At 35.9% G+C, this 27973-nt stretch overlaps 1 protein-coding gene across 3 annotated transcripts in view; it reads left to right on the top strand.

The window, feature by feature from the left end:
- CCDC146 (coiled-coil domain containing 146) overlaps positions 1-27973 on the top strand; it is a 200831-nt gene that overhangs the window by 115604 nt on the left and 57254 nt on the right. For all 3 annotated transcript variants that reach the window (XM_056799504.1, XM_007504057.3, XM_001371084.4), the window contains exons 5-6: positions 25056-25113; positions 26984-27160. In XM_056799504.1, the coding sequence (XP_056655482.1) occupies positions 25056-25113; positions 26984-27160 (235 nt within the window). The remainder of the gene's footprint in view (positions 1-25055; positions 25114-26983; positions 27161-27973) is intronic.

Raw genomic sequence — 27973 nt, 5'->3', positions numbered from 1 at the left:
GCCCAAGATCTTCACATTTGATCATGTTGTGGAGATGGACATTACTCAGGAGTCTGTATTCTTGAGTGTGGCCAAAAGTGTTGCTGAATCCTGCATGAATGGTTCTAATGGTACCATCTTTGCAGATGGACAAATTGGCTCAGGAAAAACATTTACTATGATGGGACCATCTGAATCTGATCATTTCACCCATAATGTTAGAGTAGTAATTCCCAGAAGTTTTGAATATCTCTTTTTAAAAAAATTGATCATGAAAAGGAAAAGGCTGGAGCTGGAAAGAGTTTCCTTCATCAGTGCTCATTCATTGAAATTTACAATGAGCAGATATGTGATCTACTGAATTCTGCTTCTACTGGGCTGTTTTGAAGAGAACACACCAAAAAGGGTGTCTATGGAACTGGAGCTGTTGAACAGGTGGTAACTTTGGCTGCTGAAGCCTATCAGGTATTATCGGGGATGGCGAAATAGACGTGTGGCAGCTACATCTATGAACAGAGTCTTCTAGGTCTCATGCTGCCTTTACAATTACGATAGAGTCAAGGGAGAAAAATTATGATATTGTGAATATTTGGTCCTCCCAGCTCAACCTGATAGACGTAGATGGATATGAAAGACAAAAAGATACACATACAGAAGGAAGAAGCAAGTAATAAAAATCAATCATTGAGATGCCTGGGTCGAATGATTATAGGGCTTGTCAATGTGGGCAGTGGAAAATGGAGACATGTTTGCTACAGGGATTCCAAACTTACTTTTTTACTATGGGATTCTCTGGGAGGTAATGCCAAAACAGCCATGATTGCAAATGTTCACCCTGGATCCAAGTGTTTTGAAGAACTTTAGAAAAGTTCAGATTTTGTAGAATTGATGGTAGTCTTTAATTATCAGCAGTTTAAAAGTTCATTTTTATCAAAATAATTTTGGTTTGTGTTTGAAAGTCAGGAATTTTTAGAAAATAATTTAGCCTGACTTTAATAAAATCATACACTGAGAAACATTATGGCCACATCAATAGAAAAGAAGGGACTTGGAATCAGAAGAACTTGGGTTCAAAGTCTAGGCTCTGACATTGTAGCTATGTGATCTTGGGTAAAACATTTAACCTCTTCATGCTGTCAAGTAACTCTAAGATTCTAAGAGGAGCTGATGATCTACATTTGTAAAGAGAGTTTCTACACTGGGAATTCCCCATTCTGATAGTCACAAGTTTTATCCCAGAAACAAAAATCATCTATCAATGATAAATCCTCTTCAGACCTGTAGAAATTTAGGTGTTACTGTACAATATAGTTGAAGAAACTGAGCCAAAAAGATAAAGTTGTTATGCAGATGTAGTCTACTGGTATAGTAGTCTTCTTTACCCAGAATCCAAATGTTCAGTAACTCAGATAACCAGGTTTTTCTTTACAAACTAATTCAGAAAAATGCAAAATAATTTCAACAACAAAAATAATTTCCAACATTGAAATCCATTTTCAGTATTTTCTATTTTGAAAATTGGCAATCCACACATAACACACAATGTTCACTTTAATTGAATATTCAATTAATCAAATCATATTCTCCAGCTCTTCTTGATAACCAGAAGTTTTTCAATTATATTTGACAGTTTCCTCATGTTCTCCATGAAAATAACATCCTGAATACTTACTACCAGTGTTGGTAATTATGATTTTATGTGGTCTTTATAAATTATTATTATGTGGTAATAATTTGTATCCATTTCCTACCTCTTGTAAATAATTAGGGTATGGAAAAAATTGGGCCCTCTAAACCAAGTTTGTGGAAATGGAAATCTTAACCTTTTATTAAAAGTCAAACAATAAGTATTTATTAAATATGAATGCTGGACCTGGAATCAGGAAGCTCTTAGTCCAGTCACAGACACACTATCTATGTGATCCTGGGCAAGTCATTTAACTTTGCCTTAGTTTCCTCATCTGCAAATGGATCTGGAGAAAGAAAGTCAAACCACTCCAGCATCTTTGCCCAGTAAGCTTTAAATGGGGTTGTGAAGAGTCAGCCATGACTATCAATGACTCAAAAATAATAATAGCAAGAGCCAGTCATTGTGCTAAGTACTACAGATTCAGAAAATGGCAAAAGACAATCCCTGTCCTAGAGGAGCTCACAATCTAATGGAAGAGACAACATATGCACAATTATGTCCAAACAAGCTATATATAGGAAAGCTGGGAAACTATAGAGAGAAAGCACTATAATTAGAGAATGGGAAATCTTTGCCTATAGAAGGTAAAGATTATAGCTATAACTGGAAAGAACCTAGAAAAGCCAGGAGGCAGAGATGAGGAGGAAAGGCAAGCTGTCTGAACATTCTAATCATTTTTAGGGAAAGTACTAGGTTATGATAGTACTGTAAAGGACACTAAGTTTAGAACATAGTAGAACTAAGTCAGAATTCCAACTCTGTCCCTTTGTGTGACCTAGCAAACAACTTAATTTTTCTGGGCCTCAGTTTCCACATCAATATCCACAAATGAAAGGACTGGGCTAGATGGCTTCTAAGGTCTCTTCCAAATTCTCATATCTTTTTCCTCCTCTCCCTTAATCTTTTTTTAAAAAGCACTTCCATTGGAAAGCAATCAAGGGAAGAGCAGGGGAGATAGAAATTACAAATTGATTCAGTTCATTCATTTTAGAGGTTAATTTTTGAGAAAGGCAAAGTAACTCGACTTTTTACCATTTAGACCATTTAGAAGTATAAGAAGAGTTATAGGATCATGTATCAGCTATATGGCTATTCCACAGTATAGAGAGCATCTCCTATGCATATTCTAAATAGTCCATAAAATCAGATACAAATTATGTGAAATCATATATCAACTAGCATTTTAAACAATTGAATGGCACAAATTAGTTTATTTTAGAAATCTTAACACTTTTCAATTAATCTATGCTAAGATATTCCTTAATTGGGGCAACTAGAAGGCTCAGTGGATAGAGTACTAAGCCTGGAGACAGGAAGACTCATTTTCTGAGTTCAAATATGACCTCTCACAACTATTAGTTATGTGACCCTGGGCTAGTCATTTAACCCTGTTTGCCTCAGTGTCCTCATATGTAACATGAGCTGGAGAAGAAGACGGCAAACTATTCCAGTATCTCTGCCAAGAAAACCCCAAATGGGGTCATGAAGAGTCAGAATGGACTGAAAATCCAATTAAATATCAACAAGATAATCCTATTAACAGGAAACTAAAAAGAAACTTTAAAAAGTATTGAATTTTTTTCAAATATGCCAAATGCTCTCAAATGCAAATTAGGTGAGGGAAGTACTCCTTTTTCCCTGAAAATAAGATCCTTCTTTCATTTTTCTTACATAAAATAAAAACTACAATTCAAAATATTACCCCAGTTTACTCCTTTGGTTCTCATCACTCATCATATTCTAGGCCCTAGAATGTTTCTTGAAAAGTTGTAATTGTTGAACTTTCTATATAGGTACAATGTAGAGATCTTCTTTAAGCTCTCCATTTATAAAGACTTGTTTTTCTATGCCTTTCATTTCTGTCAGACTAAATGCATGAAATCTAAAAGTTGATAAAGTGCCTTCTTTTCTGTATCAAGATCAATAGAAATAAAATCAGCTTTAATCAATTTCAGAGCAAATCTTAATGAAGAAAACAGTCCTTGACATGATATCTCTGCAGTCTAGTGCTTTAATTTTAGTGGATCCATGATTACATGGGGAGATGGGTACTTCCTCCACAAATGCAGATTACAATCCATACATGCTCTTGAAATTCTTTTCAATCATTCCCTGCAAAACTTTCATAGAGTATCTTTCAAAGGCACTGAAGCACTTCCTCTCATTCTTTTAATATCTGTATCATTTGGGCTGCCTACCTGTTAGTTCTCATTCTAACTACATAGTAGCCCTTTCGAGTCTGCTCAGGTCATTGATGATATAGCAGATGCTACTACTTGTACAGAAATCATCAGTTGGTAACATGCTAAAGCCTCCAGACAATGACATTTGAAAGAATCTAGAAATCCTAAAAATGGAGACGAGAGAGTAAATACTAGGCATATTGGCAAGCCTGTGCTAAGACACCAGATGGATAATGCAGTGGTCTTGTGTGGGTGAAAGGTGATTCAACAAGTTTGCCTGGGCCACAGCTTGTGTAAAGAAGAGTAGTAATTAATGTTTTTTAAATTTACCATTTTTCTTCATTTGTCAAAGTAATACCTAAATGTTTTATTCTTCCAATGGATTTTCTCTTTAGTTTTCTCAGAAGAGATGGAGCTTACAATATTTAGCTTCTCAGATTAATTAAAGAATAAGTGGAAGCTTTGATCCAGCTATAGTACTGCTGGGTTTGTACCCCAAAGAGATAATAAGGAAAAAGACTTGTACAAGAATATTCATAGCTGCGCTCTTTGTGGTGGCCAAAAATTGGAAAATGAGGGGATGCCCTTCAATTGGGGAATGGCTGAACAAATTGTGGTATATGTTGGTGATGGAATACTATTGTGCTAAAAGGAATAATAAAGTGGAGGAATTCCATGGAGACTGGAACAACCTCCAGGAAGTGTGATGCAGAGTGAAAGGAGCAGAACCAGGAAAACATTGTACACAGAGACTGATACACTGTGGTTCAATCGAATGTAATGGACTTCTCCATTAGTGTCAATGCAATGTCCCTGAACAATCTGCAGGGATCATGGAGAAAAAAACACTATCCACAAGCAGAGGACAAACTGTGGGAGTAAAAACACTGAGGCAAAGCAATTGCATGACTACAGGGGTTGAGGGGATATGATTGAGGAGAGACTCTAAATGAACACCCTAATGCAAATACCAACAACATGGAAATGGGTTCGAATCAAGGACAGATGTGATACCCAGTGGAATCACGGGCCAGCTATGGGAGGGGTGGTGGGAGGGGGGGAGGAAAAGAAAATTATCTTTTTGTTTTCCAATGAATAATGTTTGAAAATTTAAAAAAAAGAATAAGTGGAAGAAGAAGTCTTTAAATCTTTATTTGAAATTTCACTCAAACAGGGTTCATCTTGATAGAATGAAGGGAAAGGGGAAGTGATAGGTACCAAAGGCATCAGAAAAGGAATATTGGGGAAAGGTAGAATCAAGTTAAATCAAATGCTACAAATTAAATAGTAGGGAAAGGACAGGAAAACATGTCAGAAGCCAGAAAAAATGGTGGGAACTATGAGCCCAGTAGAGGCCTAATGATGCTAGAAGTGACACCAGGCAGGAGTGGGGTAAAAACTGTTGTTTAAATATCAAATATGCAACTTGATGGGAAATTTTGCCATAGAAAGTTGGATTAGTTTTCTGCTGAATGCTCCAGGGACTGAAGTTGGCCTTTTTTTGTGGATATTTTTTTATGGTCTCTCCTTCAAGCACAAGATTGGGATGAGAATGTGGAGTATAATGAGGCATTAGGCCATACATTGTTTGGCCTGATTTATATAATGCCACAAAAAGCTAAAATTGGTTAACTGATTATTTTATGATTATGATTTATTGTTTTGTTAATATGATTATTAATGTTAATTGGGTAACTCATTTATTATTTAGTTCCAAGTAAGGAGGTTTTTTTCACTGCAGGATTAAAAATATCATCTAGGTCTATGATATAGTATATACCTGCTTTCTCTAAGACTATTAATTGAAGAAATGGCAAACCATTCTAGTATCTTTGCTGAGAAAACCCCAAATAGGGCCATGAAGGGTCAGACATGACTGAAACAGAAGAACAATCACAATACTTGCCCAGGTCTGTGTGTAGTCAGACCATTGCCAAAATAGAACAAAGGTCAAAATCAACATTAAATTGGAAGACACTGATCTTGATTATTATCATCATTGCTGGAGTTTAACCAATCTAAAACAGTCACCATAACAAGGAGGCCGAAGGAACTCAGGAAAGTGCATTAGTCAGAAAAGCCTTGATCTTCTTACCAAGAAGACGGGTAGAGAATCCAAAGGAAAACTAGTTTAAAATAGAAACTCATTTGTTAAACAGCAAATAGTGCAAAAGTGTATCTCATAAAACACTGAGTAGCAGAAGAGATGCAAACTAGTCTGCAGAGAACTAGATGAGCCATATTATCCCAAGAACTGGATGGATTAAACTGGCAAGATGACAACAGATGCAATGGAGCAGATTTTCTTCAATGTTTCTACAATGAATCATCCTTTGTCATCAGTGATGGGAAGACATTGCAGGTTAATCAATGAAGCACTATTTCTAGTCAGAGATTCTGAGTTCAAATCATACCTTACAGGCCACCATTTGTATAACTTAGAGCAAATCACTTGACCTCCTTGAGCCTCAATTTCCTCATCTGAAAAAATGAAAGTGTTAAACCCATTGACATCTGTGGACCCTTCTGGCTCTTAAACTACAATCGAAGGGTTGCAGTTATAACGAATCATGAAGATACTAAAGATGTATTAAAAATTGACTCTAATAAGCAAAATATTCATGGACCAGACCTATGGATATTTTTCTAATATTTTACATGATTGATTTCTGAATCCTTAAATTGGATGAGTCTTAAATTTTGTGGAACTTAAAAACCAAGCATGTGAAATATTAGAAATCCATAAGTATGATCCATGAACACTTTGCTCATTAGAGTCAGTTTTTGAATACATCTTTAATGTCTTCATGATTTGTTATAACTGAAATCCTTCAATGATCCTATAAAGATCTCAACAGGATGAAATAGTAGCCTGAATTTAATAGTAACAAAATCCCACGTCTGAGTTCAAAAATATCAATAGCACAAGTCAAAAATGAGGAGATAAATTAGCAGTTTATAAAGTTTATACCTTAATAAATCTTGTTAATTCATCCTCTAAATAGCTCATGAATCTACCACTACCATATTGAACCTACTTGCCATCCAACTGAGATATTGTAATTGCCTTCCAACAAGAATTTCCACCTCTATTTTCTACCATCCAGTGTATTCCTCACACCACAGTGAGACATCTACTTCATACATTAATCCAGTATTCACCATAATAGCCCATAGTAGCCACATAGGAAATGGTTGCTTGCTGATAGAAATATCACTTCTCTCCTCAGAACACTTTAAGGGTTCTCTATAGCTTACTGATTGAAATTCGAGTTTTTTTAACATGGAATTTAGGCCTGAATTCCTTTGTCACTTGACTTTATCCTACCTTTAGTATGCATATCCAGGGTTCACACTTCCCTTCCTCCTCACCATTTCAATACTTCCCTATCCCTCCAACCCAAGCAAGTGATTCATACACAGGAATTAAAGTAAAGGCAAAGAGGCAGCATCAAGGACTAAAAAGACACAGCTGAAACCATTTTTTCCCCTTCCTAGCCACAGGCAGCTAACCTGGTGAAAGGTGCAAAGATGGAGAGGCAGAACAAGCTTTTTTCATAGGCATTTCTTTACAAATGGCTTTTGTGATGATCAACTTCAAGATTACACTAGAATATAAAGGAATTTATATTATACTTTTTTTAACCCTTACCTTCCATTTTAGATCAATACTAAGTAATGGTTTCAAGGCAAAGGGCTAGGTAATTGGGATTAAGTGATCTGCCCAGGGTTATTTACCTAAGAAATGCCCAAGGTCAATGTATTACTTCTTCTAGCCACCTTCATCAATACTTGCCAAGTATAATTTCATTCTTATGTATACTTATCATTTCTTTAAGAAAATCAAATAAGAAAGATTCTTCCATTTGGTTTCTGTTTGTCATCAATTCAATTCACCTCAACAGTCAATGCCAACAATGCACCAGTAAAATAGAGGGCCTGAATGCCACCCAGGTAAATATGAGATATTTAAAACAAAAAGTCATCTTGACTTGTCTTGCCCCTGGACCCTGATGACTCTGGAAGAGATAGTGAGCCTGACCATGTTGCACAATCCATCCTCCCCTAAATCCAGTTTACACTCAAGTCATCAACCCAAAATGTCACTGGTCCTCTTTGAAAAAGGACAACAAGTCATCAAAAAAAAAAAAACAACAAGCAGAAGAAACGCTCTAGTGCATTGGATAGATTCACTACAAGCAGTTTGCAAAAAATCAGGATTGAATATAAAATTCTGATGGAATATTGTTGTGCCATAATAAATGACTAACAGAACAATAGGAAAAACCTGAAAAGATTCATGAAGTGATGCAAAATGAAGTGAGCAGAATCAGGAGAACATTGTACACCGTAATAGCAATAAAGTATGTTGTTCAATTATGAATGACTTACCTGTTACCAGCAATACGAAGTTCTAAGATAAACCCAAGGGACTCAAGATGAAAAAGGATATCCAGTGGAAGGAACTGACAAAGTCTGGATGCAGATTGAAGAATGCCATCCTTTACTTTATTTCCTTTATGAATTTTTTTCTTGAATAAGCATTATGTGTCTTCTTTCACCATTGGAATATGTATTGCATGATTGCTTGTATATAATTGAAATCATATTTCCTGCTGTCTTAGAGAAGGATGAAAGGTAGAAGGGAGAAAACATTGATTGCAAAATTTCAGAAAATGACTATTAAAAATTATACCTACATTTTAAAAAGAACCTCCTAGTTTACCCTTCAAAAAATGACAGAATTAGATGAATTTCCTGAGGAAACGAATGTGGAGGGGTCACATGGATGAGATCACAGGTCCAATGATATATTACAGTAGTGTATGAATTACTAGGAACAAGCAATACTTATGACATAGTTTCAGTTTGTAAAAGCAGTGATTATGTGCATGTCCTTCAACTGACCAGCTGACTCAGAACATCCAGTGCCAACCAGACAAAACTGTGATTTCCCATCTTTGTTAGTTCCATGACAGATTTCATGTCATAACAGTATTTTGTTGCTCTCTTCAGTTGTGTTTTTAATTCTGTGGCTTTTCAGAATGGATTTTAATACAAAGGAAACATGTAAAAAGTTGTAGCTCTTAAAAGTATACTTGGACAAAGGCTTAGACATATTGCAATGGCTGTTGGTGTTCAGAAGTCAAACATTCAAGGATCATTTATGCCGACAAAGAAACACGATCAGTCATGGGCAAGCAGAAAGATTAAAATGTGATCAAAATAAAAAATCAACACCCAGCATGAACAAACTATTGCTGTGAAATAGCATAATTTATCCTCATAAGTAAAGACCATCAAAGGGGAAGTCAGAGGGAATGTTTTGATTACTCTTTAATACACCATAGGTTTCTCAAAGTTGAAAGAATGGTGAGAAGACTCATAAAAAAATAAAAGGTGTTAACTGTTGCTATGAAGAAAAACAATAGGAGCAAAATAATAATAAAAAACCCAAGTAACAAGTATTATAAAAATTTCATTTTTACTAATGAAATTCACTTTAAAAGTTGTGGCTAACCCCAAATTATTATCAGAAGAAATCTAGTCTATAGGATTTGGTTATTGTCATCATGCTGTTAAAAAAATATTTGGGGAATTTTTTTTCTATTTCCATTGGGCCTGGAAGTCTTGATCTCATTGATGGAATAATGAAGCCTAATAGTTATATTTATACTAAAAAGCAGAACTCTTCCCAAATTATAGAAAATTCCAAATCTATAAGGAATATTTCAATATTACAAAATATTACACAAAAGAAAACTATTCAAAAGATGGAGATAAACATGTTTAAATGTCCTGGCATAATTTTAAAATATGGTCTATAAGAAAGAGTGGGATTGAAAAAAGTGCACTGATATTTAATATCGAGAACAGTGTGGTTTATTAAAGATTATTATGTTTTTACAAACAGTGCCACATAATGAAAAACAAGTAATTGCAGCAATTGAAAGCAACTTAAAGACATAAAAATCTTTAAGGTTTATTGTATAGGTCAATAGACTTAATTATTTTATCTAACTAGTTTGCTTGTACAAGTATGTATACAAAACATTATGGGGAGATAAATCAGAGCCCTTGCCTTAAAAGAACTTATGGAATAAAAAAAAAAGGGCAGAGGACATGTTATAATATAGAACTGACAAAATCAGATTTTCTTCTGTGTAAGTTTATGTATATAATTATATATGCATATGTTTTATACATATAATTATACTTTTTATTGCCCAAGTGCTTCCATAACTTTAAAATTCTAGCCAACAAATAGCCAATTAACCTTAGTCATTGTCTTTAGAGAAGAAGGCAAAACAGAAGCAGAAGAAGCAACAGTGGAAATAGCAGAAGCAGCAGCAGCTACTCCATTCCTTTCCTAGAGAATCAAGTTCATGGAAAAACACTTTTTGGGGGGAGCTACAATAAAATCCAAGTGTGTGGTAACTGATGTGTGTACTATGGCAGTAAGAGTGAAACTAGAAGGATTTGGTAGACTGGGCAAATGATTGGGTGTGAAATCTGAACAAGAGTAAAGATCAAAGATAATTCCACAATTGCAAACATGAGACATTCAAGAAGAAATTCAATATTACCAATTTATGTATATTTTTAAATTTTAAATGACACAAATTTTGAATTGGGATATTTATGAATAAAATATGTTACTCAAAAGAAAAATACATTTCTCTCATTAGAGAAAAAGGAGAGTTGTTTTGCTGTTCTAATGAAAAGATGGTTTACTTCTTTGTGGAAAGAGGAAAAGAAGAAGGTTTGGGGCAAGGTAGGGCAGGAGGCAAGCTGGAATTTGAAAGCTAAACTTCCCTTAGGTGTCACTGTGGAGTAGTTTGGCTGGAATTTGTTCTTTTAATCCTCTCTTCCTAACCGGAAAATTTGAGAAAGGAGCTCATTTTTCTCAAACCATAGGTCTCATCTTTATTTGATGCTCCCTGTTCAGAGCAACCCAAACAGACTACTGCTCTAGTCTAGGGACAAAAAATGAATGCTTCTAGGAAGTTTTTTTTTCTAAATTGTTAATAAAATTAAGCCATAAAATCTTCTTACACTTACCTCATCAAACCCCCAAATAGGAAAATGCATGACATTCACATAAAGAATTTTATCTCTAACCTATTTTAATTCTGTATACTTCAAACTAGCCTCTGGCCTCCTCCTTTTCATACTCTCTATCTGCAATCAATATACAGACATGTTATCAGCATTCAGGATCAAATGCAAATAATTTTATATGAAGCAAAATAAGAAAAAAGGAACACCTTAGAGGAATAGCAGAAAAATCATAGAGCAGTGCCTATTGGGAAAACAGTAATGAGGACAGAGTGTAGAAAGTGATTTAAAATCTTGTGTTGCTTTTCCTCAGTTCTTAAAGGAATGATCACATCTAACTAGTTTAATCCAAGTTTTGCTCCACAAAGCACACTTAGTCCTGGAACACTCATTGGAAGGCATTTGTAGGGACCCGAACACCATAGCTCTGTCTCTCTGCCTCAGATCTCTTACTGACACATTCGGTATCTCCTGACATCCCAGGAAATCTACTCCACAACCCCACAGGAAGGGAGTGCTATAAATATTTAACACCTGGCTTTACAGGAGAAAAAGTTCACACCATACACAGTTAAATTTAATTTGTATTATTAAACATTTTCCAATGTTTTCTTTTTTAAAAGCCCCTTTTCTTCTTTTTTTTTTAAATATATTTTATTTGATCATTTCCAAGCATTATTCGTTAAAGACATAGATCATTTTCTTTTCCTCCCCCCCACCCCCCATAGCCGACGCGTAAGTCCACTGGGCATTAGATGTTTTCTTGATTTGAACCCATTGCTTTGTTGATAGTATTTGCATTAGAGTGTTCATTTAGAGTCTATCCTCTGTCATGTCCCCTCAACCTCTGTATTCAGGCAGTTGCTTTTTCTCGGTGTTTCCACTCCCATAGTTTATCCTTTGCTTATGAATGGTGTTTTTTTTCTCCTGGATCCCTGAAAGTTGTTCAGGGACATTACACCGCCCCTAATGGAGAAGTCCATTACGTTCGATTATACCACAGTGTATTAGTCTCTGTGTACAATGTTCTCCTGGTTCTGCTCCTCTCGCTCTGCATCACTTCCTGGAGGTTGTTCCAGTCTCCATGGAACTTCTCCACTTTATTATTCCTTTTAGCACAATAGTATTCCATCACCAACATATACCACAGTTTGTTCAGCCATTCCCCAATTGATGGGCATCCCCTCGTTTTCCAGTTTTGGGCCACCACAAAGAGCGCAGCTATGAATATTTTTGTACAAGTCTTTGTGTCCATTATCTCTTTGGGGTACAGACCCAGCAGTGCTATGGCTGGGTCAAAGGGTAGATATTCTTTTGTCGCCCTTTGGGCATAGTTCCAAATTGCCCTCCAGAATGGTTGGATCAGTTCACAGCTCCACCAGCAATGAATTAATGTCCCTACTTTGCCACATCCCCTCCAGCATTCATTACTTTCCTTTGCTGTTATGTTAGCCAAAGCCCCTTTTCTTCTGCCTTAGAATTGACAGTTCTAAATTTTAGTTCCAAGGTAGATCAGGATGGGTTAGGTAATTGGGGTTAAGAGATGCACCCAGGGTCACCCAACCAGGAAGTGTCTAAGGTCAGATCCATGGTCCTCCCATGTCCATAGCTGGATTTCTATCCACTGAGTCAGCACCTAGCCACACTTCTCTCCAACATTTTTTTTAAGGCTAGACAATCATGTAAGCAATAAAGCCCTACTTTGTCGTGATTTCTAATTTCAGTGAAAGTTTATGTATGGATGGGTTCAGCTGTCACCTGGCAGAACTCTGAATAGTACGACTTCAGGATTCCTAAGGAGGGCTTCGGGCATGTAGGGTGGTCTGACACCCTCTTAGATAGTACACTCTAAAGGCAAACTCCAAAGCAGTCTCGGGGTTCTCTCTTTACAGGGTTTGTATGCTGAGCAGCCCCCAATCTCAAAAAATCAAGGCTAAACTGTTATTTACAAACTGGCAGCCCGCCATTAATACTCAGAGTGAGTTATGAAGGTTACTGTGTGAAGTCCTTTACGAGAGATAATCGGTATCTGAATCGCAAAGAAAGCGTGGGCCTTGTAACCCAGGCTACCACTACATGATAGTAGTTTGTCAGGAAACATTAAGTGCCTGCTATGAACCAGGCACTGTGCTAAGTATTGGAAATACAAAAAGAGGCAAAAGACAGTTCCTGCCCTCAAGGAGCTCCCACTCTAATGGTAGTAGCTCTGAGTGAGGAGACAGTTAACTAAGAAGCAAAGATCAGCCCCCAAAGCTGAAATTTCAAAACAGAAGTCATCAGGACAACATTGTGATAATTATATAAAAAATTCTAATATTATGTGGAAAATGCGTTATCTCCTTAAGATCCCAACAACCAGTTTATTATTTTTCCACCCATAAATATTTAATATTTATATTTTATATAATATATAATATAAATTATAAATATTTAATAATAAAAATAGTTCATTTATCTTTACCTATATTTTCAGGAATAATTTCTTTTTTCCCCCATTAAGCTTTGTTTTATACAATTATAACTAGAAGAGGCATCCACAAGGTGTTTCTTTCAAAAGTTAACATAATGCTCCCCCTGACTAAAAGTCTTCTGCTAAAATATCTTTCCCAGCACCACCACTTGTGATTATAGTTAAAGGTTTGTGCCCATCATATCTGGAAAATTTGTGATCTCTGGCATTTCATAATTAGCCATTATGCTTGGAATAAAAAGAAAAGAGAAAAATTGGACATTTAGACTTCTGGAATACATTTTTCATCTGGTGGGCAAAACAGAGTTCAAAATAAGGTTATTGAAGAAAACAAGCAGGAAGTCAGTGAGTCCCACCCATTTCGTATTCATCTTTTTGGGTTAGAAAGTGCAAGCTAAGCACATCTAAAACAATCTCAGCTGCTGGCATCTTATCTCTAATATGCCAGGAAAAGTGCAATAGGCTATAAATAATTTCTTTTGTGTAGTTCATTGACAACTGAAATAAACCATTTGCCTTAATCCAAAGACTCTGTTCCCCAAATCCTCCTGTTTTTCTCTCTCTCGTTTTTTGCAGCTGTGGCTGGCTTTCAGGGAAGGAAAGCCCTGGCGCTTCTTTCTGTTTATGCTCTATCTCTGTTACATAAGTATTACCTTCTGTTCAGCGACATTCAGGCAAACACATGATTGGGGAACAATCAAAACTCTTATCCAACTTTGTAAACAACTGCCGTAATGTCTCAGGATATATTCATTCCAATATTTTGTTGTTATTAACAAAATTATGAGTAATTAGCCATGATCGGGAAAAGACAAGTTTTGACGGAATCCAAATAAAAATATATATAATGTCATGTCATATCACATCACTTTTCTGGAGGAAAAATAATTTTAAGAAAAGTAAACCCTGACACTAATAGTATAACACAAGCAAAACTCTTTTCAGTTGTATGAGTTTTGGGATATGAAATTTATTTCTTTAAAGAAGCAGCTGGTAGCAAAGTGGATGGAGTGCTTGACTTGGATTCAGGATTGTTCAGTATTTCAGTGGTGTTTGACTCTTCATGATTCCATTTGGAAGGTTTGGAGGTAAAGACACTAGAGAAGTTTGCCATTTCCATCTCTAGCTCATTTTAAAGAGGAGGAAACTGAGGCAAACAGAATTAAGTGACTTGCTCAGGGTAGAGGCCAGATTAGAACACCGGAAGATAAATCTTCCTGACTCCGGGCTTGTCACTGTCTACTGAACCACCTTGCTGTCCAGTCAGGAATACCTTAGTCTAAATTCATCCTTAGATACTTACTAGCTGGGAGACCATGGGGAAATCATTTAACCTATGTTTGCTTCAGTTTTCTCCATCATAAAATAAGGATAATAATCTCTTCTACTGTGCAGAGTTGTTGTAAGGATGAAATGAGATTTGTTATGATTTCAATCATGTCTAACTCTTCATGACCACATGGAGATTTTTTTTTTTGATGAAGATACTAAAGTGGTTTGCCATTTCTTTCTCCAGCTCATTTTACAACAGGGTTAAAGTAACTTTCCAAGGGACACAGAGCTAGGAAGGAGATGAGAGCAGTTTTGAACTCTTCCTGAATTCAGGCCCAGCATTCTATCCCTTGTACTCCATAACATTTGTCAACAAGCACTTAGTATGGTGCTTGGCACATAGTAGGTACTATATAACTGCTTACTGCTTTTGGGGGTTTTATAGAATTATATTGTAAGGGGTAAATTTAGGGGTTTTGACTAATATATTATCCTTATGGTCACCAGGGATTAATTCAAATCCTAAATAAAATATTCAAGTCAGTTTGGAAATTTTATGGTGGTTTAATTAATATAGAGGGAAGGAATTAAGAAGAAGGGAGAGGGAAAAAGGTATAGGATTTCTCTGGCCTAGCCTGAGCCAAGGGGAGTTCAGAGACCTTCCAGCCACAAGGCCTCCTCCGAGATGAAGGGCCTCCTAGGAGGATGGTGTTTTAGGAGGTAAAGGAAAAAGGAATCAGCCTAAACTCCAAGAGAGCTCAGAGAAGATGCCTCACCTGACCTACGATATTAAGCTTCTCCCAGTTACTGTATCAAGGATGCTCACTGCCAAACCCAGACAATAGCTGCAACCACACTAAAATGCCAAGATGCTCAGCACACTGCCATGAGCCACCTATCCACCACAAGAGCCAGATCTACTTCTCCATGAAAAAAGAGCCACAGCCACCTCTCTGTAAAAAGAGGCTGAGAGAGGAAGTGACGTGAAATATATAGACTGTTTTTTTACATCATTTCCTGCATCTCACATGTACCAGTGGTAGCTTAAGCTTGACTTAGGACAGCCTGGGGGTCTGTCAGTTGTTTCTGATTTATCATTTGCTAGCACGTCTCTCATAGGCCATCCTCCACACTTAATCCTTAAGTAGGGGTGTAGACATTCCTATTATTTTTTTTAGACTAAGCAGGGTGGAATAAATCTAAAATTCACAATATGATTGGAAGAGGTGACTGCAAACTATTTTTCTGTTTAGTTCTTTGTCAGTTATGTTAAATTGCTGGACCCACGTTCCATTTACTCAGAATCCTAGAATGGATTTATACAGTAAATAACAAAGTATGAAAGAACATTGGGTGTTGCCCAAATGGATTCATTTGAATTTTCTGAATTTGTCCTGTAGTTCAGCTTTATTTTGCTGGGCTGACATGGCAGAATAAAGAGGAGAAGAGTCATTTTTCCCCTTCTGATTCAACCCCTACACTTAGGTTTTGAAAATCATTAGGATTTCTCAGCATCTAAATTTGTTCATCCACTCATTCATCCAGCAAATTCAATGAAAGGCCTGATGGTGTCGAGGCTAGATCACTGAACCTGGAGTAAGGAAAAGTTAGATTCAAATTCTGCCTCAGACCCTTATCAGTTATGTGACCCTAGTCAAGTCATTTAGCCTCTGTGCTCAGTTTCCTCGTCTGTAAAATGAGAGGGTTGAATGTGACCTCTGAGATCCCACTTTGGCTCTAAATCTATCATCCCTTGACATTTATTAAGTGCCACCTGTATGCAATGATGCTAGGTGCTGGGAGAGATATAAACAAGTCTTGGCACTGTCCTCAAGATTGGGAATACACAAGTAATTTAGAAGCTTTTTTTATAGTGTTATACAGGAAGTATGCCCAGCAAATTGAATGGGCATGCTTGTGACCCATATCTTTTAAATCAATCCTTAAAAATCTTCCCTTCCTAAAGCTTAAAGGAATCCCTTTCTTATTTTCTATCCCTTCATTGCTTTTGTATATGAAAACAAATGTTGTCCTGGAATTTTCTCCAGTTATTTCAACTGGTATCCAGGAGTAATAGTTAATCTGCTGGACTTCAATCAGGAATACCTGATAAAATTCTATATCTGTCACTTCCCTGGGAAAGGCACTGAATATATCTCTTTGATGGTCAGTTTCTTTCTCTAAAAAAACTACAATAGATCATTTAGTACCTACCTTTAGGTTGTCATGATGATCAAATTATATAAGCAAATATTTTTGTAAAACGTAAAGCACTATTTCCGGAGTGGAGCCAAGATGGAGTAACTAGGGCAACAGCAGCCATTTCACCACAAAACCCTCTCCAACCAAGAGTAAAAATATCATCACAAAATGAATACAGGAGTGAAATAACCAACAGAAACAGAGGGAAAGAACCTTCAAAAAAGAAAAACCCAAAAGGTAGACAGAAACCATCTATGAGAGGGGAACAGAGCTGGCAGGAGGCAGAGCAGTGAGTGAAGAGCAATCCAAGAGCAAACCCCACCCCACCCCACCCCACCCCACACATCTGTTCTCACAGGTTCCAAACTTAATTCCAAACTAAGTCAGACCCTGAGATCCAGCCTGAGTAAATAGTGGCGCAAGCCAACTCATACCCTTTGAAATTTGAAACCTGTGGAGAAGTCCAGAGTCCCAGCCCAAGGCAATCTGAGCAAAACCAGGAATCCCAATCTGGGCTTGGGGTAGGGACATAATCCATGGTTTGAAGTGAATATACAGTTCTCAAGGGGAGGTCCCCCCACCAACCTTTTTGCCCAAAATTAAGGGTAGAGCTCCAGGACAGGGCAATCAAGGGTGTGCCTGATTGAATCAAGAATACCTTGAGACCAAAACTTGAACCTAAGCCTGGGGCTAGAATTTGATTATCCCCTGACCTGACCAAGTTCAGAGTGAGACCAAAAGCTTACACCCAAGCCTGAGGAAAGTCTTTAAGCTATCAGCAGCTCAAGGGTCAATTAAATAATTAGGGTGAGGGGATTCTCAGAGCTTTCAGCCATCAGACCATCTGGTACTTCAACCCAGAAAATAAGCCAAAAAATAACATCAAGGAAGGACTAAAGTTTCAGAAGGTACCCTAACTCCCAAGAAAACAGATCCTACCTATAATTAGATAGGGAAAATGAGCAAACAATCAAAAAAGCATGTAACTCTAAAGACTTCTTAATGGAAACAAAGAGCAAGGTGCAGACACAGAGGAGGACATCAAAAGCAAAGGAAACACACCCAAAATCCAAAAGAAAAATATGGATTGGACACAGATTCTGGAAGGGCTCAAAAAAGTTCAAAAAAACAATTATTAGAGGTAGAGGAAAAGTGGAGAAGAGAAATGAAAGTTATGCAAGAAGAAATGAGCCAATTGAAAAAGGAGAACCAAAAACTGACAGAGGAAAACCAGGTTTTAAAAATCAGAATTGACCATTTAGAAACTTATGATTTCATGAGAAACCAAGAAACAATAAAGCAGAATCAAAGGAATTAAAAAAAAACATCAAATATCTTGTTTAAGGAACAGCTGACCTATAAAACAGGTCTAGGAGAGACAATCAGAGAATTATTGGATTACCTGAAAGCCATGATGAAGAAAAAAACCTTTGATATCATATTTCAACAAGTTATCAAAGGAAACTTTCCAGATATTCTTGAACGAGAAAACAAAATTGAAATTGAAAGAATTCACAGATCGCCTCCAGAAAGAAATCCTCATTTGACAACTTCCAGGAATGTAATTGCTAAATTCAAGAGCCACCCAGCCAAGGAAAAACTACTTCAATCAGCCAGAAAGAAACCACTCAAATACCATGGAGATACAATCAGGATCACTCAAAATCTAGCATCTTCTACATTAAAGGTTTGGAAGGCATGGAATATGATATCCAGAAAGGTGAAAGATTTGGGTTTACAACCCAGAGTCACCTATCCAGTAAAACTGATATATACTCTTTCAGGAGGAAAAAGTGGTCATTCAATAAAATAGAAGATTTCCAAGCATTCTTGAGGAATAAGCCAGACCTAAACAAAAAATTTGAAGACCAAATATGAGAAGCCCAGAAAGATGAATAAGAAAGAGAAAATTTAAGGGACTCATTAAGGTAAAAATGTTTATATGTCTACATGGAAAGAGGATTACTACAATTCTCAAAAATTGCGCTCAGTAGTAGAGAAGATAAAAGGAGTTTACTCAGAAAGAGGGTGGAAAAGTAAGCTGATTATGATAATATGATGTATATGATAATATATGATGATATGATGTATATATAAATGTGGTGATTTCAAATGATATGTATGATATGATATGTATGCATATGAATGACATGTAGGAAAATCAATCAAGGGCTGAAAGAGAGGGTTGCACTGAGATAAAAGGGAAGGGAAACATAAAATGGGGTAAATTATATAACATGAAGAGGTGAAAAAAATAAATACAGAGGGGAGGATAAAAGTAGTGGCAGACAATGCTTAAACTTAATTGCTTTGTAACTGGCTCAGAGAGGGAAAAAATGAGTATACTCTGTGGAGCATAGAATTCTATTTTATTCTAAAGAGACGTAGGAGAACAAAACAAGGGAAGGAGTGCAATAGAAGGAAGGAGAAACTGGGGGGGGGGTGACAAAAAGCAAAATACTAGTGAGAAGGAATAGAGTGAAAGAGATGGAACAGGATCTAAAGAGGATAATAAGATGGAGGTAAATACACAGTAATCATAACTCACAATGTGAATGGAATGAACTTACTCATTAAATGGAAGTGGATAGCAGAATGGATTAAAAACAGAATCCTACTATATGTTGTTTACAAGAAACACATTTGAGGCAGGGTGACACAAACAGATTCAAGATAAAAGACTGGAGCAAAATATATTATGCATTATCTAAAGTAAAAAAATCAGGAGTAGCAATCATGATACCAGACAAAGCCAAAGTAGGAACTGATATGATTAAAAGAGATAAGGAAGGAAATTACTATTTGTTAAAAAGGTACTATAAACAATGAAGTAATATCATTACTAAACATCTATGCACCAAATGGTATAGCATCCAGATTTCTAAAGGAAAAGTTGTCAAGAAGGAAATAAATAGTAAGACCATACTAGTGGGGGATCTTAACCTTCCTCTCTCAGAACTAGATAAATTGATCCAAAAATAAATAAGAAAGAAGTAAGGGAAGTAAATAAAGTTCTAGAAAAATTAGAGTTAAAACATATCTAGAAAAAAAATGGACAGGGATAAAAAGGAATATATCTTCTTCTCAGCAACACATGGTACATATACAAAGATCAATCATGTATTAAGGCATAGAAATATTGCACACAAATGCAGAAAAGCAGAAATAATAAATGTCACTTTTCCAGAACATAATGCAGTAAAAATTATAATTAACAAGTGTCCATGGAAAGGCATATTTAAAGTTAATTGAAAATTAAATAATCTAATTCTTCAAAACTTGTGGGTCAAAAAAGAAATCATAGAAACAATTACATACTTCATTAAAGAAAATGATAATGAGGATATATCATATCAAAACCTATGGGATACAGCCAAAGCAGTACCCAAGGAAAAATTAATATCACTGAGTGCCTATACCAACAAAATAGAGAGGGTGGAGATCAATGAGGGCTTACAACTTTAAAAATTAGAAAAAATAAGAAATTAAAAATCCCCAGATAAAAACTAAATTGGAAATCCTAAAAATTAAGGGAGAAATTAATCAAATTGAAAGTAAAAAATCTATTGACTTAATAAATAAGACTAGGAGCTGTTACTTTGAAAAAAACAGATAAAATAGATAAAATACTAGTCAATCTAATAAAAAAGAAATTAAAAAATCAAATAAACAGCATCAAAGATGAAAGGGACAATCTCACCTGTAATGAAGGGGAAATTAAAATAATAACTACTTTGCTCAATTATATGACAATTGTAAAAATTAAAATTAGATCTTAATAATAAAAATATTATTATTTTAGGAGATTTATTAATGATCATTAGAAACAAAGGAATAAGATCAAGAATATTAAGGGAATTAATGAAAAAATATGAAGGATGATGCTTAGTAGTAATAGATCTTAAACTGTACTCTAAAGCAGTGGTCATCAAAACAATATTGCACTGGCTAAGAGACAGAAGGGTGGATCAATGGAATAGACTAGGGGTAAATAACCTAACCTCAGTAAGCTAGTGTACAATAAACCCAATGACCCTAGCTTTTGGGTCAAGAACTCACTATCTGACAGAAAACTGCTAGGAAAATTGGAAAACAGTATGCAGAAAATCAGTTTTATATCAACAGCTCACACTCTATAACAAGATAAATTCAAAATGGGTAAATAACTTAAATATAAAGAGTGAAATCATAAATAAATTAGACAAAAATAGATTAGTATACCTGTCAAAACTGTGGGAAAGGAAGGAATTTAAGACCAAGCAAGAGATAGAAAACATTGCAAAATATAAAATGAAAGACTTTGATTGTATTAAATTAAAAAGAGTTTGCACAAACAAAACCAATGCAACCAAAATTAGAAGGAAAGCATCAAACTGGGAGGACATTTTTTATAACAAAACTCTCTTAAGATTTAATTTCCCACATATATAAGGAACTAAGTCAAATCAACAAAAAAATCAAGCCATTCCCCAATTGACAAATGGTCAAGGGACATGAATTCATCACAGGATGAAATCAAAGCTATTAATAAGCACATGAAAAAAATGTTCTAAATCCCTCCTGATTAGAGAAATGCAAATTAAAACAACCCCGAGGTACCACCTCACACCTAGCAGATTGTCCAATATGATAACAAAGAAAAGCAATACATGTTGGAGGGGATGTGGCAAAATTGGGACACTAATACATTGCTGGTGGAGTTGTGAATTTGTCCAACCATTCTGGAGGGCAATTTGGAACCATTTGCAAAGGGCTTTAAATGAATGCCTGCCCTTTGATCCAGCCATACCACTGCTGAGTTTGTGTCCTCAAAGAGATAATAAGGAAAAAGACATACAAAAATATTTATAGCCATGTTCTTTGTGTTGGCAAAAAATCGGAAAATGAGGGGGGGCATCCATTGATTAGGGAATGACTGAATAAATTGTGGTATCTGATGATGCTGGAATACTATTGTGCTGAAAGGAATAAAGAAATAGAGGAATTACATGTGAACTGGAAAGACTACCAGGAATTGATGCAGAGTAAAAGGAGCAGAACCAGGAGAACGTTATACACAGAAACTGATACATTATGGCACAATCAAATGTAAAGAACTTTTCTACTAATAGAAATACAATGACCCAGGACAATCCAGAGGAACTTAGGAGAAAGAATGCTATCCACATCCAGAGAAAGAACTGTGGAAACAGAAATGCATTAGAAAAATATATGATTGACCATGTAATGTGATAGGGATGTGATTAGGGTTTTGATATTAAAGAATCACTCTACTGCAAATATAACATGGACATAGGTTTTGAACAATAATACATGTATAACCCAGTGGAACTGCTTGTTGGCTTGGGGGGGGGGGGAGGACAAAGTGGTGATGGTGGGGAAATCATGAATCATGTAACCATGGAAACAATATTCTAAATAAAATATAAAAAATAAAAAATTCTTACAGCACTATATAAATGTCTTCTAGTATTACAATAAAATAATCTCATATGATCTTAACTGGAATGGGAGATAATTTATGGAAAGGGAGGGAGGGAAGGGAGGAAAGAAAAAAAGAGGAAGAGAAGGCACATGCTAGGTGCAAAGCACTGTGCCAAGCACTTTGCAAATGGCTTTATTGATGTTCAGTCATTCTGTCATGTCTGAATCATTGTGAGCCCATGGACCATAGCCTGGCAGGCCTTTTTATCCTCTTCTGTCTTCCAATCTGTCCAAGTTCATGTTCGTTGCTTCTTCAACAATATCCATCTCCTCTTTTGCCTTACTCTTCTCCTTGTGCCTTCAACCTTACCCAATATCTGGGTCTTTCCCAACAAATCCCATCTTCTCACATGGTTAAGTATTTAAGCTTCAGTATTTGTCCTTCCTATGGATAGGCTGAATGAATTTATTTAAGTATTGATGATTTGATCTCCTTGCTGCCCAAGGGACTCTCAAAAGTCTTCTCCAACACCACAATTTGAAAGTATTGATTCTATGGCACTCACTCAGCTTTCCTTATAATTGAACTCTCACAACCATAGATTGCTACTGGAGAAACCCTAACTTTTGCAATATAGGCTTTTGTCAGCAAGGGGATGTCTCTGCTTTGCAGTATGCTGTCCAGATTTCTATCACTTTCTTTCCAAGGAGCAAGCACCTTTCTATTTCTTGACTCCAGTCACCATTTGAACCAAATAATACAAAATCTGACACTGCTTCCATTTCTTCTCCCTCTATTTGTCAGAAAGTAATGTGATCAATTGCCAAGATGTTGGCTTTTTTAAATGTTAAACTTCAAGCCAGCTTTCAGACTTTCCTCTTTCACCCTCCTCAAGAGGCTGCTTAATTCTTCCCTTTCTGTCATCACAGTGGTATCATCTATATATCTGAAGCTATTTATATTTCTCCTGGTAATCTTAATTATGGCTTTTGATTCACTTAGCTTGGTATTTCTCATGATATGTACTCTGCATATAAGTTAAGTAAATAAGGTGACAACATACAGTCTTGAACTAGTCAGTTGTTCCATATTCAGTTTCAACTGTTGCTTTCTATCCCAGGCACAGGTTCCTCAGTAAACAAGTAAGATGGTCTGGTACTCCTCTCTGATACTCCCATCTCTTTGAGGATGTGCCACAATGTATTGTGATCCATACAGTCAAAGGCCTTAATGTAGTCAATGAAGCAGCAGTAGATGTTTTTCTAGAACTCCCTTGCTTTCTCCATAAGATAGTGAATGTTGGCAATTTGGTCTTTAGTTCCTCTACCTCTTTCAAAACTAGCACATATGTCTGGTAATTCTTGGTTCACATGTTGCTGAAGCCAAGATTGCAGAATCTTAAGCATAACATTGCTGGTGTGTGAAATGAACACCATTGTTAGGTAATATAAACATTTTTGGTCATTGTCCCTCTTTAGAATTGGGACATAAACTGTTCTTTTTACAATCCCATGGCTACAGTTTAATTTTCCAAATTTGCAAGCCTATTGAGTGCGATGATTGTCTTTTAGAGCTCCATCACCTCCACTAGCCTTCTTGTTGGCAATGCTTCCTAAGACTCACTTGACTTTGTTCTTTAGGATGTCTGGCTCTACATCAGTAAACACTCCATCACAGTTATCATCGATTGTTGAGATCCTTCTTCTATAGTTCTTCTGTACATTGTCTAATATTAAGTCTACCACATTTGTCTTTTACCTTGTCCATTTTTACACGAAGCATTCCTTTAATATCTCACATTTTCCTGAAGGTCTCTGGCTGTTCCCATTCTATTATCTTCTATTTCTTTGCATTGTTCATTTAAGAAAACCTTATCTCTTCTTGCTAGTCTTTGGAAGTCTGCATTCAATTGGGCATATCCTCCCTTTTTTCTTTCTTTTTCTTCTTTCCTCGGTCATTTGTAAAGCCTCATCAGATCACCATTTTGCTTTCTTGCTCTTCTTTTCCTTTGAGATGCTTTTTGTTGCTGTCTCCTGTACAAATATTGTGAGCTTCTGTCCATAGTTCTTCACACTCTATCTGCCAGATGGATGCCCATAAATCTATCCATCACCTTAACTGCATATTCATAAGGGTTGCCATTTAGGTCATATCTATATAGTCTGATGGTTTTCTCTGCTTTCCTCACTTTAAGTCTAAAATTTGCAATTAGAAGCTCATGATCTGAGCCACATTCAACTCTTAACTGACTGAATAGAGCTCTATCAAAGTATATATTATCAATCTGATTTCCACATTGACTGGTGATGTCCTAGGGTTGTTGGAAGAGAGTATTTGTTATGAACAGCAAGTTATCTTGACAAAACTCTATTAGTCTTTTCCCTGTTTCATATTTTGGACTCCAACACAATCTTGCCTATTTTCCCTTTATCTTCTGATTTCTCCCTTTAGCATTCTGATTCCCTATTTTGAATGTGATATCTTTTTTATGTTTTTTTTCCTAGAAGATATTGAACTGAGCAACTCTGGCCGCTTCCACATAAGTGATTGGACCATAGAATTTTATTTCTGTGGTGTTGAATGGTTTGCCTTGGATTAAAACAGTGTCATTTTGTCATTTTTGAGATTATTCCCGAGCACTGCTTTTTTTTTCACCCTTTTATTGACTGTAAGACCATTTCTTTGAAGGGATCCTTGTGAAATGTACTCCCTAGTAAAATGTTTTTGAAATATCTTATTCATTTGCACTACTAAGTTTATTTAATGTTCCAACAGCTTAAAAGAAGAAAGATTAATTATACAAAGGGAATATGAGAAGATACCTAAACCTGGAGTAAGTAAGATTATATCGAATTTACTGAGTGCTTTTAGGTGCAAATAAAGCATATTACAGGGCACCTAGGTGGCACAATGGATAGATTACTAGTCCTGGAGGCAGGAAGACTCTTCTTCCTAAGTTCAAATTCATCCTCAAATACTTACTGGCTATGTGATCCTTGAAAAGACACAACCCTTTTTGCCTCAATTTCCTAATCTGTAAAATGAGCTGGAAAAGAACATGGCAATCCATGATAGTATCTTTGCCAAGAAAACCCCAGATGGGGTCATAAAGAGTCAGAAAAAACTGAAAAATGACTCAACAACAACAAAACCTTATTATAAAAATTATGCTACATAATATCTTAGAGAACTTGGACAATCTCAAAGAATTTCACACTGAGTACTATTCAAGATAAAAAATCTATGTAATTTGAATTAACATACTAATGAGCTACCAATCATAAACTTTCAAAAAAGATCTGAAATCTCTAAAGGAGTCTTATAGTAGGACACATAGTGACTTTGATCTTCTCAAAAAATGGATTCTGTTAGATAGTGTCCACTTTGTATACTGCAAAAACAATCATTTAGTTGGCATTCAGAATAACTTGCTATTGATCCATATGTTAATTCTACATTATATATATTTTTTGAGGAACTCAAGCTTATTGAATCATTTATTGGGATTTAAAGAGAATAGCATGGAAATCATTCATTTGAATATACAATTAATAACTAATGAAGGTGCTATGTTACAAAAATGGTGTTATGTTTTCAGAATGCCTTTCCCAAGCAAAGCAATACTTAAAAATGGCAGCTAGGTTGCACAATATACCTAAAGAGTAATATAAGTATTCTATGAAGCAATATAATGATAATATTTTGCAGCAAAACCCAGCTACCATTTAGTGTAGAATTGTTTCTAAGGGAAAATGCATTTTGAATTATACCTGAGGACAATAATGATGAACCATTTAGAGACCATGTGCCGAGCCTTGTCCCACCAAGACCAGTGCTGTCCCCTTTCTAACCCCACATAGGGGAGGGGAAAAGCACATTCACTGGGCTTCTGGGCTGAGGGGTGGGTGAAGTAAAAAAAATGTCTTCAAGCATGTGGAGAGGGGGAGGAAGGGGAGCAGCTCCACCCAAGTCCCTCCGCCTTTCTAGTAATGGATTGGGGGGGTGGCATATGTGCCCACAAAGAGGGCTCAGCATGCCTTCTTTGGCATGTGTGCCATAGATTCACCAGCAAAACCCCAGGATATCTACAATACTATAATGCCCCTGTTTCCCAGCAGTGGCAGGCAAAAGTAGTTTTTGAAATGATAGGTAATCCTGAGCATTGGCAAATTTTACATCCAATAAAAAGAGTACCTATCTGTATACCTGCTTAGTGAAAGTAAATCAACCAAGGTCAACCATAAGAGATAAGAACAGGATAAGATACCTCTAGAGAGACTCTAGTCAATAATTTGCATGTATGAGGAGTTTATTGAACAAGATATTGATAAATTATTTTGTCAAATTATAAAACTGCAAAAATTATCATTCATAATTTTAGATGTTTAACATAAAATTAAAATATCAGAAAAAAAGGAAAAGGACATCTTCAAAATTAAAATAGAAAATAGCAATACTGATCATTTTAACAGTAAAAACAGCAAAAGAAAAATAACATCAATCTAATATATTCCTATAAGTTTATGCATTGTAATTGGCATTCCACTGTAATGTGTTTGATTTTTTAAAATTGTCCTGATATTTGAACAAGAATTATTTTGCAAGTATTTTTAGAAAAAATCAGTAGTTTTTTTATTAATGCTACATTGATTTCCCACACACACGATTTCAAGAATAAGATTTCATTTTTGTTCATTTAAAAGGAAATGGAGAAGAAGATGAAAATATTGAAAGAAGGCAGTGACGAATTACGTAAAGAAGTAATGCAAAAGAAGATAGAAATTAAAAATTTACGGGAAGATGTGCAAAGCAAGCAGAGACAGTCAGTAAAGGACAAAAAAGACCTAGATGAATTATTAGAACAAGAAGATAACTTAAAGGTATAGTAATTAAACAAAATGTTTGCATGCATGAAAATAAATTCATATGGCAATAATAAGAACTAATGGTTAGATAACACTTTTCAGTTTACTTCCCTCACAGCTACTTTCTGAGATAGATTATTGTGCAGTTGCTAAGTAGTATCTGATTCTTTGTGACCCCTATAGACTATGTCCATAGAGTTTTCTTGGCAAAGATATTGGAGTGGTTTGCCATTTCCCTCTTCAGTGTGTCCCCATTTTTCAGATGAGTTACTTGGGTAAGTATAGGGGTTAAGTGGCTTGTCCAGGCCATGCAACTACTAAATGTCTTAAGACCAGGTTTAACTCAGATCTTCCTGACTCTAGCCCCATGCCACTATGCCATATAGTTGCCCATCTGAGATAGGTAGTACAAGTATTATAATCTACTTTTTGCAGGTGGAAAAACCAAGGCTCAAAGAGTTAAACGACTTGTTCACAGGCACAAAGTGGCTGAGAAAATCACACAGGTGATTTTTAGGGATAGAATTTGAACTTGTAGAAGTATTTTGACTCGCATGTTCAGTACCCTTTCTAAGCAACACTGCTCACCACAAAACGACAAGGGGTCTTGACGAAAGAGGCCCTGTTTGTAGCCACATCAAAACACATTCTGAGGTGTCTTCTTTGTTTTGTGAATTTTATATTGTAATTCTTTAGAGGATCAATGATCTCATCAGTATGGACATTTTCCTTCCCTATTTATAAAATGAGAAGGTTGTCTTAGATGATTTTTAATGGGAATTTTAGTTCTACATTTCATCATCCTTTCCCTTTTTTAATAGTTGTATA

This window comes from Monodelphis domestica, chromosome 5 (assembly GCF_027887165.1).
Source record: "Monodelphis domestica isolate mMonDom1 chromosome 5, mMonDom1.pri, whole genome shotgun sequence".
Lineage (NCBI taxonomy): Eukaryota > Metazoa > Chordata > Mammalia > Didelphimorphia > Didelphidae > Monodelphis > Monodelphis domestica.
Note: the sequence above shows the minus strand (reverse complement) of the source record. Positions and strands in the feature narration are given on the sequence as shown.